At 52.4% G+C, this 14686-nt stretch overlaps 2 protein-coding genes across 3 annotated transcripts; one reads left to right on the forward strand and one right to left on the reverse strand.

Moving 5' to 3' along the window:
• Positions 1–156: 156 nt before the first annotated feature.
• Positions 157–4778, forward strand: MEPCE (methylphosphate capping enzyme). Its single transcript, XM_017644218.3, has 4 exons — positions 157–2379; positions 3570–3788; positions 3963–4089; positions 4197–4778. The coding sequence occupies exons 1-4, from the start codon at positions 721–723 to the stop codon at positions 4247–4249; spliced, it is 2058 nt and encodes a 685-aa protein (XP_017499707.1). The 5' UTR covers positions 157–720; the 3' UTR covers positions 4250–4778.
• Positions 4779–5572: 794 nt separating this feature from the next.
• Positions 5573–6834, reverse strand: PPP1R35 (protein phosphatase 1 regulatory subunit 35). Of its 2 annotated transcripts, XM_017644225.3 has the most exons (4): positions 6485–6834; positions 6164–6407; positions 5946–6082; positions 5573–5825 (listed from the first exon to the last, which is right to left on the reverse strand). In XM_017644225.3, the coding sequence occupies exons 1-4, from the start codon at positions 6719–6721 to the stop codon at positions 5652–5654; spliced, it is 792 nt and encodes a 263-aa protein (XP_017499714.1). In that variant the 5' UTR covers positions 6722–6834; the 3' UTR covers positions 5573–5651. The 2 variants fall into 2 exon arrangements, with proteins under 2 accessions (XP_017499714.1, XP_017499713.3); XM_017644224.3 differs by having other exon boundaries at positions 5573–6082.
• Between the last annotated feature and the right edge of the window lie 7852 nt (positions 6835–14686).

Below are 14686 nucleotides of genomic sequence, written 5' to 3' on the forward strand. Positions count from 1 at the left end.
TAGGGCGGGGGGCGGGGCGTCATCTACAGCACGTGCTGTATCTACCCGCGCAAGCCCAAAAGGGTGTGCGCAGGCGCTGCTCGTTTAGGGGGAGGAAGGAGGCGGGGTAGGGAGGTTGCTGGGTTTAGAGCCGGGCGGAGACCGCTGAGACTCATTCCTCAGGAACAAGGGTCGGGTGTCAAGGAGACCTTTTCACACCAGCTCCCCGTCCCCCGCCTACGGTGGGTGGGATCGTGCGACAGAGACAAAGGATATCAGTAGGGAACGGACATAGCAGCGAAGGGAAGTAGGGTGTCAATTTGGGGTGGTGGGCTCTTGGAGGGGGGCGCAGGGGTTCTATATTTAAACTCTCGGAGCCGTTAAGTTGGTTCGTACTCCGATGCGCGCGCAACCAGGGTGGTGGCGGAGTGCGCATGCGTGATTCCGGGGCGAGCCGAACGCGCTCCAGCAGTGCGCGCTCGCGGCGAAGCGGTAGTGGTAGAGAAAAGGGTCGGCGCACGCGCGGTTGATTCCTCGAGTTCGGGTCTCGCGGGCATCTTGTTTTGGTCTCGCGGGCGAGTGGGGCGCGCTTCGGGGGAGGCGCTTGGACGCGAGACTAGGCGAGAAGAGCAGAGCTGCGCGCGCACTCGGGAAAGGGGAAGGGTTCGGGGTCTAGGAAGCGGGGGTTAAGCCCCTGGCACCCCCTTCGTTGCTCTCTCTGGGACGGAATAAGGGGAGGAAATGATCGAGATGGCGGCGGAGAAAGAGCCGTTTCTGGTGCCTGCCCCGCCGCCGCCGCTCAAAGATGAATCGGGCGGAGGGGGCGGCCCCACGGTGCAATCGCACCGAGAGGCCGCCTCCGGAGAGCTCCGCGGCGGTACGCAGCGTGGGCCGGGCCCACGCGCACCCTCGGCGGGGGCACCGGTCTCTAAGGCTCGCAGGGAGAGCCCGAGCGCTACATCCACTCCTCGGGGCGGCCAGTCGCAGCAGCAACGAGGGGGCGGCCCCCAAGCTCAGTCGCACAGCGAGGCCCGCTTGTCGGATCCCCACGGGCGGGCCGCTCCTCTGGACGTGGGGGAGGAGCGACGGGGAGGGGGCGGGACAGACTTGGGCCCCCCTGCCCCTCGACCCCGTAATGGCTATCAGCCTCACCGGCCTCCTGGGGGAGGTGGGGGCAAGAGGAGAAATAGCTGTAATGTTGGGGGAGGTGGCGGAGGCTTCAAACATCCGGCCTTCAAGAGGCGCAGGCGGGTTAATTCGGACTGTGACTCCCTGTTACCTTCCAACTTCCTCTTGGGGGGCAATATCTTTGATCCACTGAACCTGAATAGTCTCCTGGATGAGGAAGTGAGCCGCGCACTCAATGCGGAGACCCCTAAGTCATCCCCACTTCCGGCCAAGGGGCGAGATCCAGTGGAGATCCTCATCCCCAAAGATATTACTGACCCGCTCAGTCTCAATACTTGCACTGATGAAGCCCAAGTAGTTCTTGCTTCGCCACTCAAGACTGGTCGGAAGCGGCATAGACACCGGGGACAGCACCACCAACAGCAGGCAGCTGGAGGGAATGATAGCCACTCTGCGCTGCCCACAGCCCCCCTTACTCCCTCACTCCATGGGGAGGGCGCCACACAGCAGCAGCGGCATAGGGGCCAGAACCGGGACGCCCCCCAGCCCTATGAACTCAACACAGCCATCAACTGTAGGGATGAGGTCGTGTCTCCCCTTCCGTCTGCCCTGCAGGGTCCCTCAGGCTCCCTTTCAGCCCCTCCAGCTGCCTCAGTTACCTCTGCACCCTCGTCTTCCTCCTCACGACATCGAAAACGTCGCAGGACTTCCAGCAAGTCAGAGGCAGGGGCTAGGGGTGGAGGCCAGGGTCCCAAGGAAAAGGGCAGAGGAAGTGGGGGAGGCCGCCACCACCTCCACCCACTACCTGCAGCCGGGTTCAAAAAGCAACAGCGCAAGTTCCAGTATGGGAATTACTGCAAGTACTATGGGTACCGCAATCCTTCCTGTGAGGATGGGCGCCTTCGGGTATTGAAGCCCGAGTGGTTTCGGGGTCGGGACATCCTAGATCTGGGCTGCAATGTGGGCCATTTGACCCTGAGCATTGCGTGTAAGTGGGGCCCATCCCGCATGGTGGGCCTGGATATCGATGCCCGTCTCATCCACTCGGCCCGCCAAAACATCCGACACTACCTGTCTGAGGAGCTGCGTCTGCCACCCCAGGCTTCTGAAGGGGACCCAGAGGCAGAGAATGAGGAAGGGACCACGACCGTCCGAAAGAGAAGCTGCTTCCCAGCCTCACTGACAGCCAGCCGTGGTCCCATCGCTGCACCGCAAGTGCCCTTGGATGGAGCGGACACATCAGTGTTCCCCAACAATGTTGTCTTCGTCACGGTAAGAGGGTCCAAAGGCTCTTGGGATGGGGCCAGGTCTGAAAATGAGATGAAGCAGGAATGTATTAGGCAAGGTTATGACCCAGAGGGATTTCAGTGCATGCACTCCTCTCTAAGAAAACCAGGTCCTCAAGAGAAGGATCGAGATGTGCAACTGATAGTACTGAGTGTCTTCCCCTCTTATCACCTGGAAAGGTGGGGCACTACCTGGGATTTTTTTTTCATGACTACTAGCCCCAAGCTGGGGTCTGACTCGTTTTGCCCTGCTCCTTCCCTTGGGGGTGCTGCTGATCACTAGAGGATATGGTCCAAATGGAAAACTGTACTCCAGCCTGCTGAAGGCACATAAAGGAATTGGCACCAGACATGGAATGTCGTGGGGGTTGGATTTGGGTAGTGGCTAATATTTACAGTTTCTGTCCTTTGAAAGGAACCTTGTTTGCATTCGATGCAGGGTTGCTTGAAGAGTCAGGAACCCAAGTGGCCTGCCTTCAGATCATCTCTACATTGACCCTAGATAGTGGGATGGGGAAGAGAGTCCTCTGCACCGGGGAGGGTGTCCTTTGTTCAGAATGTCTGTCCCGACTGTTCATCTGTCCCTCAAACTGCTTAGTTAGGCCACCTGCAGGAATAGGTGGTAGTGTGTTGGGTCAAGCCTGAAAGAATAGATGTTCCAGAGGGCAGTGGTGAGATTATCATCTAGAACAGGTTTCCTAAGGTATGGGGGCTCTTAATTTCTCTGAGGAAAGGATAGGCCTGAAACTTTTGCCTGCCCCAAGTACAGGGAAGGAACCAGAGGTTTCGCTTTCAAACTTGGGTTAGGTCCCTATGCATAACATTGAGTTCCCCAGCTTAATGTTTCTGGGGTAGGCATAAGTATTAGACAGGGTCTTGGGCAAACCCCAGAATTCTTTCTCTGTAATTTCATTGCAGCTTTGGAGACTTCGTGGATAATTTGCTCAATTTAAAATTATCCAGTCTCCCTTTTTATGTTAGCTACTAATAAAAGCAGAGGCAGGAGGATGTAAAGCAGGAAAAGGGACTCAAAAAGGGTACTGTTTAGGGAGTTAGTTTGAGGAGTACCAGAGAATATCGTAGCCAAGGGCTCTAGTGAGGCTGCAGAGAGTGGGTTGTGGGGACAGTGATTGTTTTAACGCTTCTGTTGACCTCACCCTCAATTCTCATCCTCAGGGTAACTATGTGCTGGAACGAGATGAGCTGGTGGAGGCCCAAACACCTGAGTATGACGTGGTGCTCTGCCTCAGCCTCACCAAGTGGGTGCATCTGAACTGGGGGGATGAGGGGCTGAAGCGCATGTTCCGCCGGATCTACCGGCACCTACGCCCTGGGGGCATCCTGGTCCTGGAGCCCCAACCTTGGTCATCCTATGGCAAGAGAAAGACTCTCACGGTGAGTTGGGGTTTCAGTGGCAGTTGGGGACATCTTTCCTTTAGTTGAGGCAAGAAAGGCCTCAAGGAAGCAGGATGAAAAGACTTCTGAACAAGGTGAACAGGCCCCCTGGGTGAGCATCCTCCACCAGGAGAGAAGGCAGCAGCTGAAGCAGTCTCCTGCCCTTCTCCCTAGGAAACAATCTACAAGAACTACTATCGAATCCAGCTGAAGCCAGAGCAGTTCAGTTCCTACCTGACATCCCCAGAGGTGGGCTTCTCCAGCTATGAGCTTGTGGCCACACCCCACAACACCTCCAAAGGTAAGGCTGGCTTACTGGTTGGGAGGAGGGAGTCCAGCCCTGAAGGACTGCAGACTCTGTAGCGTCTTGACATCCTGTCAGCTTCTAATTGGACTCTCTCCTCTCAGGCTTCCAGCGTCCTGTGTACCTGTTTCACAAGGCCCGATCCCCCAGCCACTAAGTGGCCCCCTGAAGAGAAGTGTGAAGAAGCTACCCACTGCTCCCTGAGAACCTGGGGGAAGAGAAAAGTATCCCGAAGTCTTACCTCTTTGGCTCCAAAAATAGTTTCCTTTCTTGGATCTGCAAAGAAAGCTTTCCTATATTGCTGCCCCAGCCTCCTCCCCACACCTCTGGCACCTAAGCAACAAGCCCAGCTGTGCAGGAGTTCCCATCATCTCCTCTCAGTCAGCCCACTGGGCTTGAAGGCACGGACTGTTTGCTGACCTCTGTTCTCCTAGGGTATGGGAGGTGGGGGTTATCAAGTTCTCTGGCCTCTTCCTCCTTTTCTCCCAACAAGGGATTCCCATTTCTCCTTGGCCAGTGGACCATGGATAGATGGACTGAGGGTTAAGGGGGAAGCACAGCAGGGAGGCATGCAGGTACTGTGAAAATCCTTACCTCTGCTGGACCCTCATTGGAAGAGAGGGTTGGGTTTGGAATGTAAGAACAGCACAATAAATCTGATGTTTAGGGCAGTGGCCCCCTCCCCATGCCTGTGTCTGTCACTTTCTAACTGGTGGGGAAGGTATGGTGCCTCCCCGTAGAACCTGTGTTTCCTTTCTGCCCAAACTAGGCTTGAGGAAGATTGTTGAGCCCTCTACACAAAAGTATACAGAATCCTAGTCAGGAAAAAAGGTGTATGATGCAAATTTTGATGTCAAACTTAAAGAAAAAAATCTCTTTCCCACCCCACCCAAAAAAAACACATTGACAAAATGTTTTAGTGGGAGCTTTGGGTAGAAGGCTAACGTGAGAGTTGAAAATGAACTAGAAAAAGGCACTTTGGACTTGACCACCCACCCACCTTTTTTGTGCTGTGTAACCAGATCAGTAGGCAATTTAACATGAAGCTCTTCAGCAGCTTAAGCATTCATGGACCTTTGAACATTCATTCAAAAAATATTGTGCACTTTAGGGTCAGGTGTAAACAAGACTGGCAAGGCCTTTAAAGGTGAAAAAAAAGCAAGGAGGTAATTTTAGTAAGTGGGTGCTAGTTGCTGCTTTGCAGGCCCTTTGAGCCCAGTAGAGGGAAGGCCTTCCCGAAGTGTAACACGTGTGCTGAAATCTACATAAAGTGATCAGAAATGAGTACTGCAAAGGAACGTACGTGGTGTTATCAAAAACAAAGGTGGTAGCTGTGACTGAAGTCCTGTGAGGGCATCTAAACTCCTGACTTGAACAATTTTTTCAACATGCCATCACTAAAAAGGGCCCAGAACTTGACTTCCAGGCAACTTTCGGCCTGAGGCTTGACCCCCTCTTAAGGCCCCCAGAAAGAGTCCGGTTTTTAGCAAGACCACTTTATTCTGAAAAATAAGTTTTAACAAGGAAATATGAACTAGCAATCCAGGGAGCCTCCAGGTCTACGCTTCCCAGCGCCTCAGCGTCCGATGCATGAGAAAGGTATCCTCTGAGGGCCGGGGACGAGGCTGAAGCCGGAGAGGAGGCAGGCCATCCAGGGTCAGGTGTGGAGATTCATAACACAATGTTTCTGGGTCACACAGTACGGTCATGTCTGGCCTCGGCCCAGGTGGCTCCTGTTCGTAGTTGGGGCCGGAAGCCAATATTACACGTGGGGAGGACGGGAAAAAAATCGAGGCGAGAGAGGGGAAGAGGCACAGAGTGGGGAGGTGTACACTCAAGCCCAGATCCCTCACCTTTGGGCTCGGGGCTCGGGGCTGCGGCAGCAGTTGCGCCAATTTCTCCCTCACCGCAGCGTTCAGAACCTGTTCCTCGGGCACCTGCAGGCTCACCAGGTCCCGGAACAGCCGCTTGGAGCGCGGTACATTTAGCCCTGAGACCACAGGGGGAACGAAGGTGAGCAGTGCCTCTCACCCCGACTCCCGCGCCCGGCCGGTTGGTCTGTCCCCCTCACCCTCGGCCACGCTCTCCTCCAGGCCGCAGCGGGTCTGGAAAGACTTTCTTAGCTGTTCCTCCACGGCCTTCGCGGCATCGAACTGGCACTCGGCTGCGGCTCGCGCGGCCTGCAGTTCGAGCCTCAAGGCCAGGCTGCTCCTCTGCGCTGGGGCCCCTAGGTCCTGCAGCTTCTCGCTCGGTGCGGCGGCGGCCGACGGCGGCTCGGACCGGACTGGGGAGGGCGGCGCCAAGCGGAAGCGGACCTGGGAGCAGAAAGTAGGGCAGCGAGGAGGTGGGCGCGAGGACGTCCGCAGGGTGGCCAGGCCTTCCCCCAGCTCACCTGCCGCCCCTTTCGGGCCCCGCCCCGCCGGTCCACCCGCCCCTTCCGCCGCCCAGGACTGCAGTTCGGCCGCTCGGAGCTGTCAGACCGTGGACTCAGGCTCAGGCTCAGATCCAGGCCAGGTTCAGGAACTGGGGCTCCAGGGTAAGGGGTGCGGGGTTCTGGGGGTGGTCCCGGAGCCGCCACGGCCTCTTCCCCTTCCACCAACTCCAGCTCGGACTCCTCGCTGCCCATCATCTTGGTGTGGCTGCCGGGTACCGAGGGTCATCGGACACGACTTGCGATTCCTCTCCCGCCCCTTCCAGACACCGCTACCGGAAACCGTTAGCACCTACGCAGGGAGCGGGAAACCAGTCCCTAACCCGCCTTATCGGTGCTCCTAAGCGTCATTTCCGTTGCTCCGCCCCCTACCGCCGGCGCGTTTTCGTTCGCACACCTCGGCCCCACTGCTACGCCAGGATTTTATCGGAGCTCTGGACGTCCTACGGGTCTTCATAAGGACCATTTCTCCTTTCTAAACCCTCGGTAATACGTCTTTGCCCTGCCGAATCTTCATCTGGCTTCTGTTGAAGTCGAGTGTGTCAGTCTTCCCTGTCAGAGTGCCATATGGGGCAGCTTTAACTTAACTGTCCAGCACCCTGACATTGGACCTTGCTTGGTGCCACTTCAACTTTTCCCGGGTCTCCGTCTCTTCCGAACTCCCACCGAGTGAACGCGGAGCTCGCTGACCCGAGCCCCCGGCTGCCTCCTGGGACTCCGGGATTGTGATTGCCCGGCCCGTAACTGCCTCATTCAGCTTTGCGGCCTTTTGTACAAGATTTTTTTCTCCTTTCGAGAGTCCCCTAAAATACCCGTTTCTATAATACATGTTTGTATGTTAAGTACAATTGAAAAAAAAAAGGCTTGGGGAATTTATCCTAGACCCCTCGACTGCAGCGCTCGAGACCGGAGCTGTCGTCTCTGCTTGGCGCAGGTCCTCAGTTCTATGAGCCTTTGTTTTTGGGTTTTTTTGGTGTAAAATGTACCAAGTTGGAGGCTCTCCAACTTGGTATAGTTCCATTTATATAATACTTTAGAAACGACATAAATTTAGAAATGGAAGACAGATTAACACACTAGTGGTGTTAGCGACACAGGGGAAGAAGAAGTGGGAAGGAGGAGGGTGTGGTCATAAAAGGGCAACACTAGGGATCCTTTGGTGTTGGAACAGTGCTCATTTCCTTTACTGTGGTAGTGGATACAGGAACCTACACAGGTGATAAAATTGTATAGAACTTAATGCACTCATACACAATAATGAGTAAAAGCTGGGAAATCTGAATAAGATTAGATATGAATGGCAATATCCTGGTTATTATAATAATGGTTCATTGATGGCCATTTCTCACTGTGTTCTCACATGGTAGAAGAGGCAAGGGAGCTCTCTAGGGGTCTCTTTTATAAAGGCGCTAATCACCAAAGCTCTGAGGCTCCACCTTAGAGGTTCTGAGGCTGCAAGAGGGTTGCAAGACCACAGAGAAGGAAACTCAGCCGAGAGTCCACTGGTATCCACTGCTGGGAGGCTCAGGTGGGGCTCTTTTCCCCAAATACCACTGGGAGAGCAGACCCCAGCCTCTCCCTTGTCCAAAGCCTGAGCCGGCCCCCAAACCCTCCCCTTTATCTCAGCCTGTTTCTCTGTCACCACACTATGCCAACCTCCCCTAGGCTGCCCTCAAGAGTTGCCAAGGCCCAGACTGAGCCCTCTCCCAAAATCTGGGGGCTCAAAGCAGAGGGGACCTTAGAGCTTATGAGAAAACTGAGACCAGCTGTTAGATGCAGAGGGCCAGCACCCAGGGCACCTCTCTCTCGTGTTCCATCCTTTACTCTCCCCAACACCTCCTGCCATTTATGCTTAGACAAGGTGGGGAACATGTTCCCCAGAGCCCAGGTCAGTGTCTGCCATGGAGAGAGAAAATAAATGTTTGTCAAATAATGGAGAACTACTTTTTTTCGGATTGTAAATACTATACTCGAGTCTGACAACTTGGAATTTGATTCATGTGGTAAGTAAAAGAAATAACCTAAAATTCTTTGATACTCCATCCATTGAAAGGTGGAATTGATGTCCCCTTCCCTTCTATCTGAGCAGGCTTGTGATTCAGCTGTGCCTTCACTGAAGTAACTTTATTTCTCATAAACCAACCACCCCTCTAACTGAGAGTTGGAGTGGGAGAGAGGGCCAGCCTCCAGATAGCCCTGCTAAGGGCCCCCCAAGTTTCTGGGTCACCTTTTGTTGTGTAAATTAAACAACTCTGATGGTAACCATCAAATTTCATCCTCTGCCCTGGCTGCTACCGAGCTCAATGCTACAGTTGGGGCCAGATTGCAATAACTAACCTCGGCTAGGTTCCTAACATGTTTCTCTCCAACTAGACTTAAAAAAAAAAATGAATCTAATACCTACCTCACAGGATTGCCAAGAGGACTACAGGAAGAGATTTAACATCTTTCAGAACCTACCATATGCTAGGTGTTGTGCTAACTGCTTGAAACAAAACCCTGTGTAGTTACTTTGATTCCCATTTTGCAGTTGAGGGAATACATCTGCATACAAAGAGGCCAACGAGCTTACTCAAGAGTCACACAGTAAATAGGTATAGGAAACAGGACCAGACTCTAGTGCTCTTTTCATAGATCAAAAAGATAATGGGTGTGTGAAAACAATGAAAGCAATAATGCAGTGGTTCCTTCCTTCCATCTTTGGGTGCCCTCAGCCCATCGGAACACCCCTTAGCTGGGGCACCTCTCATCCCACACTGTGACTCCCAGTTGCCCCCCCTTGATTGTGAACTGGCAAGGTGGGGAATCACCTTTAAAACCACTCCAGGCAGGACCTATTACTCAGTAAATGTTGAGTAAATGAAAAACACGCCAACGGGATTCTGTTACTCATTTTAAAGCCCCTTCATTTACCCACAAATATCTATTGAGCACCTACTCTGAAAACCCAGGCACTGCAGGAAGTCTCCTGTGGACTTAACTTGGTTTAATCCTACCAGTAACTATGTGTTCACTGTAGGACCTATTATCCACATTTTTTAAATGAGGTGCCTACACTATTTACAACAGCCAAGAAATGGAAGCAACCTGAGTGCCCACCAGTAGATGAATGGATAAAGAAGATGTGGTACATATACACAATGGAATATTATTCAGCCGTAAGAAGAAAACAAATCCTACCATTAGCAACAATATGGATGGAGCTAGAGGGCATTATGCTCAGTGAAATAAGCCAGACGGAGAAAGACAAGTACCAAATGAATTCACTCATCTGTGGAGCATAAGAACAAAGCAAAAACTGAAGGAACAAAACAGCAGCAGACTCACAGAACCCAAGAATGGACTAACAGTTGCCAAAGGGAAAGGGACTGGGGAGGGAGAATGGGAATAAGGGGCATTACGATTAGCACGCATAATGTGAGAGTGGGCACGGGGAAGACAGTATAACACAGAGAAGACAAGTAGTGACTCTATAGCATCTTACTATGCTGATGAACAGTGACTGCAATGGGGTATGTGGTGGGGACTTGATAATGAGGGGACTCTAGTAACCACAATGTTGCTCATGTGATTTTATATTAATGATACCAAAATTTAAAAAATGAGGTGTCTACATCAGTGGTTGCTCAAATTAGTGTGCATCAGAATTTCCTGGAGGGCTTATTAAACACAGAATGCTGGTATTCACAGGAGAGTTTCTGACTCAGTAGGCCTGGAGTGGGGCCCCAGAAATTGCATTTCTTATCAGCTCCCAGGTGGTGAACCACAGCTGGTAAGTGGTAATGCCTCAGTCTACCCCTGGGTCTGTCTGACTGCCCGGGATCTTACCCACAACCCCTAGCACTTCCTAACCTGCAAGTGGCAAATGGCATGAAAGAGGCCTTTGGACAAATACGTGTTGGTGACAAGCGCTCCCAGCTGGCAGACTTGTGTCCAGTCTAATATCACTGACCATGGGATCTTGGGGGAGTTACTTAAGCCCTCCAAGTCCCAATTTGCTGATTTGGATAACAGGGGTGATAGCCTTAGGGCCTAAGGGTTGGTCTGCCTTTAGGACTAAGTGAGATGATAGAAGCAAAGCTCTGCTGACATTATACGCCGTGATGGTGGACATGGCAACAAGAACCGCAGCCAACAGGAGAAGGTCGAGAGAGAGAGGCCAGCTGTTCCCAGACAGGGCACAGGGTTTCATTAGCTTGCTGAGAAGTTTTTTTGTTTTTTGTTTTTTGTTTTTTAATTTTTTTTTTGGTATCATTAATCTACAATTACATGAAGTACATTATGTTTACTAGGCTCCCCCCTTCACCAAGTCCCCCCGACATACCCCTTCACAGTCACTGTCCATCAGCGTAGTAAGATGCTGTAAAATCACTACTTGTCTTCTCTGTGTTGCACAGCCCTCCCCGTGCCGAGAAGTTGTTTTAACTAGAAATTAACTGTCCCATGGAACCAGTGTCACCAACGGCCCGCTTCACCACGGTAGGCAGAGCCTGAGTGTTTAGGGGTTCCCGGATACCGTCGGGGCTGAGGGGAGGAAGGGCACGACCCGTGGTCGGGGGCTCGGGGGACTCCTTTCTGGTCGCGGACGCCACCACAGGGCCTGCCGCGCCCCCGCCGCCTCCGCACGGCCAAGAGAGGCGGGGCGACAGGGCGATGGCGTCCCGCGGCAGTACCTGCGTCCGCGCTCCGCAGCGCCACCTGGAGCCCAGGGACACGAGGTGACGTGTCGGCCGGGTTCGCTAGCTCGGTGGCCGCCGGGCTGGCCCTCCACAGGTTGCATCCGGCGCTTGGTGCCCTCGGGCTGGGCCTGTCCCCACCCGCACCGGCTCCGAGGAGGGAGGGAGGACTAGACCGGGGGCGGAGACGGAAGAGGCCCTGGCGCTCCAGACAGCGGGCTAATCCCCCTACCCCACTGGTGGGGTTGGGACTGAGCCGGTGTCCAGATCCCGCACGCACTCCCTTCATTGTGTAGCCCTCCTCCCCCTTCCCCAGTGACTTAAAGGTAAAGTCCTAATTCCTTCCCTCTCCAGCGTTAATCCCCTCCCCCACCCAAGGGGAACTCAGCCCCCCACGCTGGAACTTTCAAGGACTCAACGTGCTTTCCGTGACTTTCCTCCAGGGCAGCCTCTGGGGCAGGGGCCCCTCCATCAGACTCCTTTCAGGTCAAAATACACATTTCCTGACCCTACCTCAGTCCCAGGCTTTGAGGCCATGAATCTGTATTTTTAGCAAGCTCCCAGGTGATTCTGTATCCTAAGCTTCAGAATCCGTCAAAATCTCATTCAACGTGGCAGTGGTTCTCAGACTTTAGCGGGCTTGTTAAAGCAGATATCTGGATCCCACCCTCTGAGTTCCTAATTCAATAGGTCTGGGATGGGGCCTGAGAGTTTGCATTCCTACACATCAGGGATGTTGATATTTGTGGTCTGGGACCACACTCTGAGAACTTCTTTAATACATGTAGGAGAAGAGCTATGCACCTGTTCCCAATTCACTGGGCACCAAGCCCTGCGCAAGGCACTTCACATCCATACAGACATATCAAAAAAATATTCACTGTATTTCCCAGAGGAGGAAAGTAAGCGTCAGACAGGTTAACTCACTTATTCAGGAAGAGTAGGATTTGAACCCAGGTCCTTCTGAACCCAAAGGCTGCATTGGCTGTGCCTCCTGTGTCTTGCTAGTTATCCCCTCCCAGAGGCTTAGATTATCTCTAGAAGTCAGCTAGGCAACTCCTTGAAGCCTGAGAAGGTGCAGGGTAGGGCTTTGAAGTCTCCCACATTCCCTGGGTTCAGGTGACTGACTTTGCTAGGTGCCAGCCTCTGTACAGAGGGCTCACGAGGAAGGGACAGAGAGGCCAATTCCTGGCACGGTGCTGATCCCTGGGTCCTTTGCTCCACTAACATTGGGAGTGGAAGGTTCCCTGACTTCTCTCTGATTGGCTCCAGAGTTTCCTGGACCCATTACTGGGAACTAGGAGCCACTTCAGTGCTGCAGGAAGAGCAGGGTGGAGGCAGAACAACCGAGTCCTGAGAGGAGAAAGGAGAGGTGGAGCCTAGGCTCCTCATCAGTGCTGCCTGGAGGAATTGCCCAGACAGGAAGCAGTGGAAGGCTGTCTTTAGGGGCAGGGACACATAGGTCAAGCCACAGCTGCAGACAGGGTGGAGAGTAGAGCCGCAGATCTAAGTGGGGCCCTCAGGTGAAGGACAGTGTGGTGAGGGAAATAACAAATCTAGAGGGATGTTAGGGTAAGGAGGGCTCCTACCTGTGAATTCCTACTTCTGTCTACTTCAGACCCCAGTTTGTCCCTTGTCACCCCCAACCTCCATTTCTGTGGTGTAGGCCTGACACAGGGGTCTGTAGTCCCTGTGGACAGGGCTTATTCTCCTCTGCCTTTTCCTTGCGGCTCCATTTGTGCCTCCCTGCTTGCTCCTGGGTCTTTAAGGTCTTCTCGGGGGAAGGAAGCACAGTTGGGGAGCCAGAGGCAGGACCCCAAAGAGAGTCTGAACCCTGAAATACATGCTGGTCTCACTAGGTGAACAGCCCAGGACCGATTAGTCCATACCCACAGAGTCATCCTCCCCTCTCCCAAACAACCATTGAGCACCTATGCCTGCCAGGCACTGAGCTGAGGTAAGCCCTGGGACCCAGCCAGAACAAAGCCCGCGGGACAAGCTGGGCGGGATTCAGGATAGTTGGAGAGATCTGAAGGAAGACTATCAGCAAGCCCAGCGAAGAATGTGGAGGAGCAACTTTCAAAACAGAAGAATCAGCATTTGCAAAGGCCCAAGGGGAAGAGGAGATAAACTGAAACTAGCCAGCGCAGTGGAAGGGAAACCCTGAGAGATGAGGCCAGGCCAGTGGGCAGGGACCACAGCCAGGAGCTGAGGTAAGGAGTTTGGATTTCATCCTAAATGCTACAGGACGCCCTGAAAATATCTTAAATGGAGAGATGATATGCTCCAAGTTACACTAAAAAAGATCTCACTAGCCCCATAAAAATTCTGGAAAATATATCTGCATGGTAAAAGAAGAATATGAAATAACTCCATTAACTTAAAAGGGATCACAGACTTAAATATGTAAAATGTCAAAGTATAAAATAGAGAACAGAAAGAAAAACATAGGAGAAAATCTTCGAGACTTAGCGGTAGATGAAGGGTTTTCAGCCTTGATACCAAAGGCACAATACATAGAAGGAAAAAGGGATAAATTGGACTGACTCAGAATTAAAAACCTGTACTCTGTGAAAGTCCCTCCTATGAGGATGAAATGACAGCTATAGACCAGCAGGGTATATTTGCAAATGGCATACCCAACAAAGGACTCATACACATCTAGACAATATTTTCTAAAAAGCTCTCCAAACTCAAAAATTAAAATTAAAAACAATCCAATTAGAAAATGGGCAAAACATGACATTTCCCTAGAGGATACATCAATGGCAGTTATATGAACAATCATGAAAAGATGTTCAGCAGCATTAGCCATTTGGGAAATGCAAATTAAAACCAGAATGAGATATCACTACACACCTATCAGAAGGGCTAAAATAAAAAATAGTGATAATGCCAAAGGCCGGAGAGGATGCGGAATAAGTGGATCACTCTATACATTCCTGGTGGGAGTGTAAATGGAAACGAGCGTGGCAGTTTCTTACAAAACTAAACAGGTACTTACAATATGACCCAGAAATGGCACTCTTGTACTCTAACTAATCTCAGTCTTGCCACTGCTGGGAAAATGGGAACAGGATGAAATATAGCTAGACACCCAGAAATACGTACAGGCACATGCATCTGTGTGCATTCAGCTGGACATACACCCTGTCTGCATGTCTGGGAATAACTCTGAGGTCAAGGCCTTCATGCCCGTGCCCAGCCCACCGTAGGCTCAGGGCTGGCTCTCCTCTGCCAGGTCTCAAATACAAAAGTAAATGAGGCTGAAGGGAAGAGGGGCATGGGTGAAAAAAAGATCTGGTATCCAGGACTGGGACTTTGTCACTGGGTTCAAAGGCTTAAACCCTTTGGTTTACGTGGGTCAGCTCTCTCTGTGGCAGCTCTGGACTGTTAGGAAGCAGGGCTGAGGGAAGTTGAAGGTACCAAGTGTCTGGGAACCCTGAAGCCTATGTGGTGGATAAAGGAAGCACAGGACCCACACTGG

Source organism: Manis javanica, chromosome 10, assembly GCF_040802235.1.
Source record: "Manis javanica isolate MJ-LG chromosome 10, MJ_LKY, whole genome shotgun sequence".
NCBI lineage: Eukaryota > Metazoa > Chordata > Mammalia > Pholidota > Manidae > Manis > Manis javanica.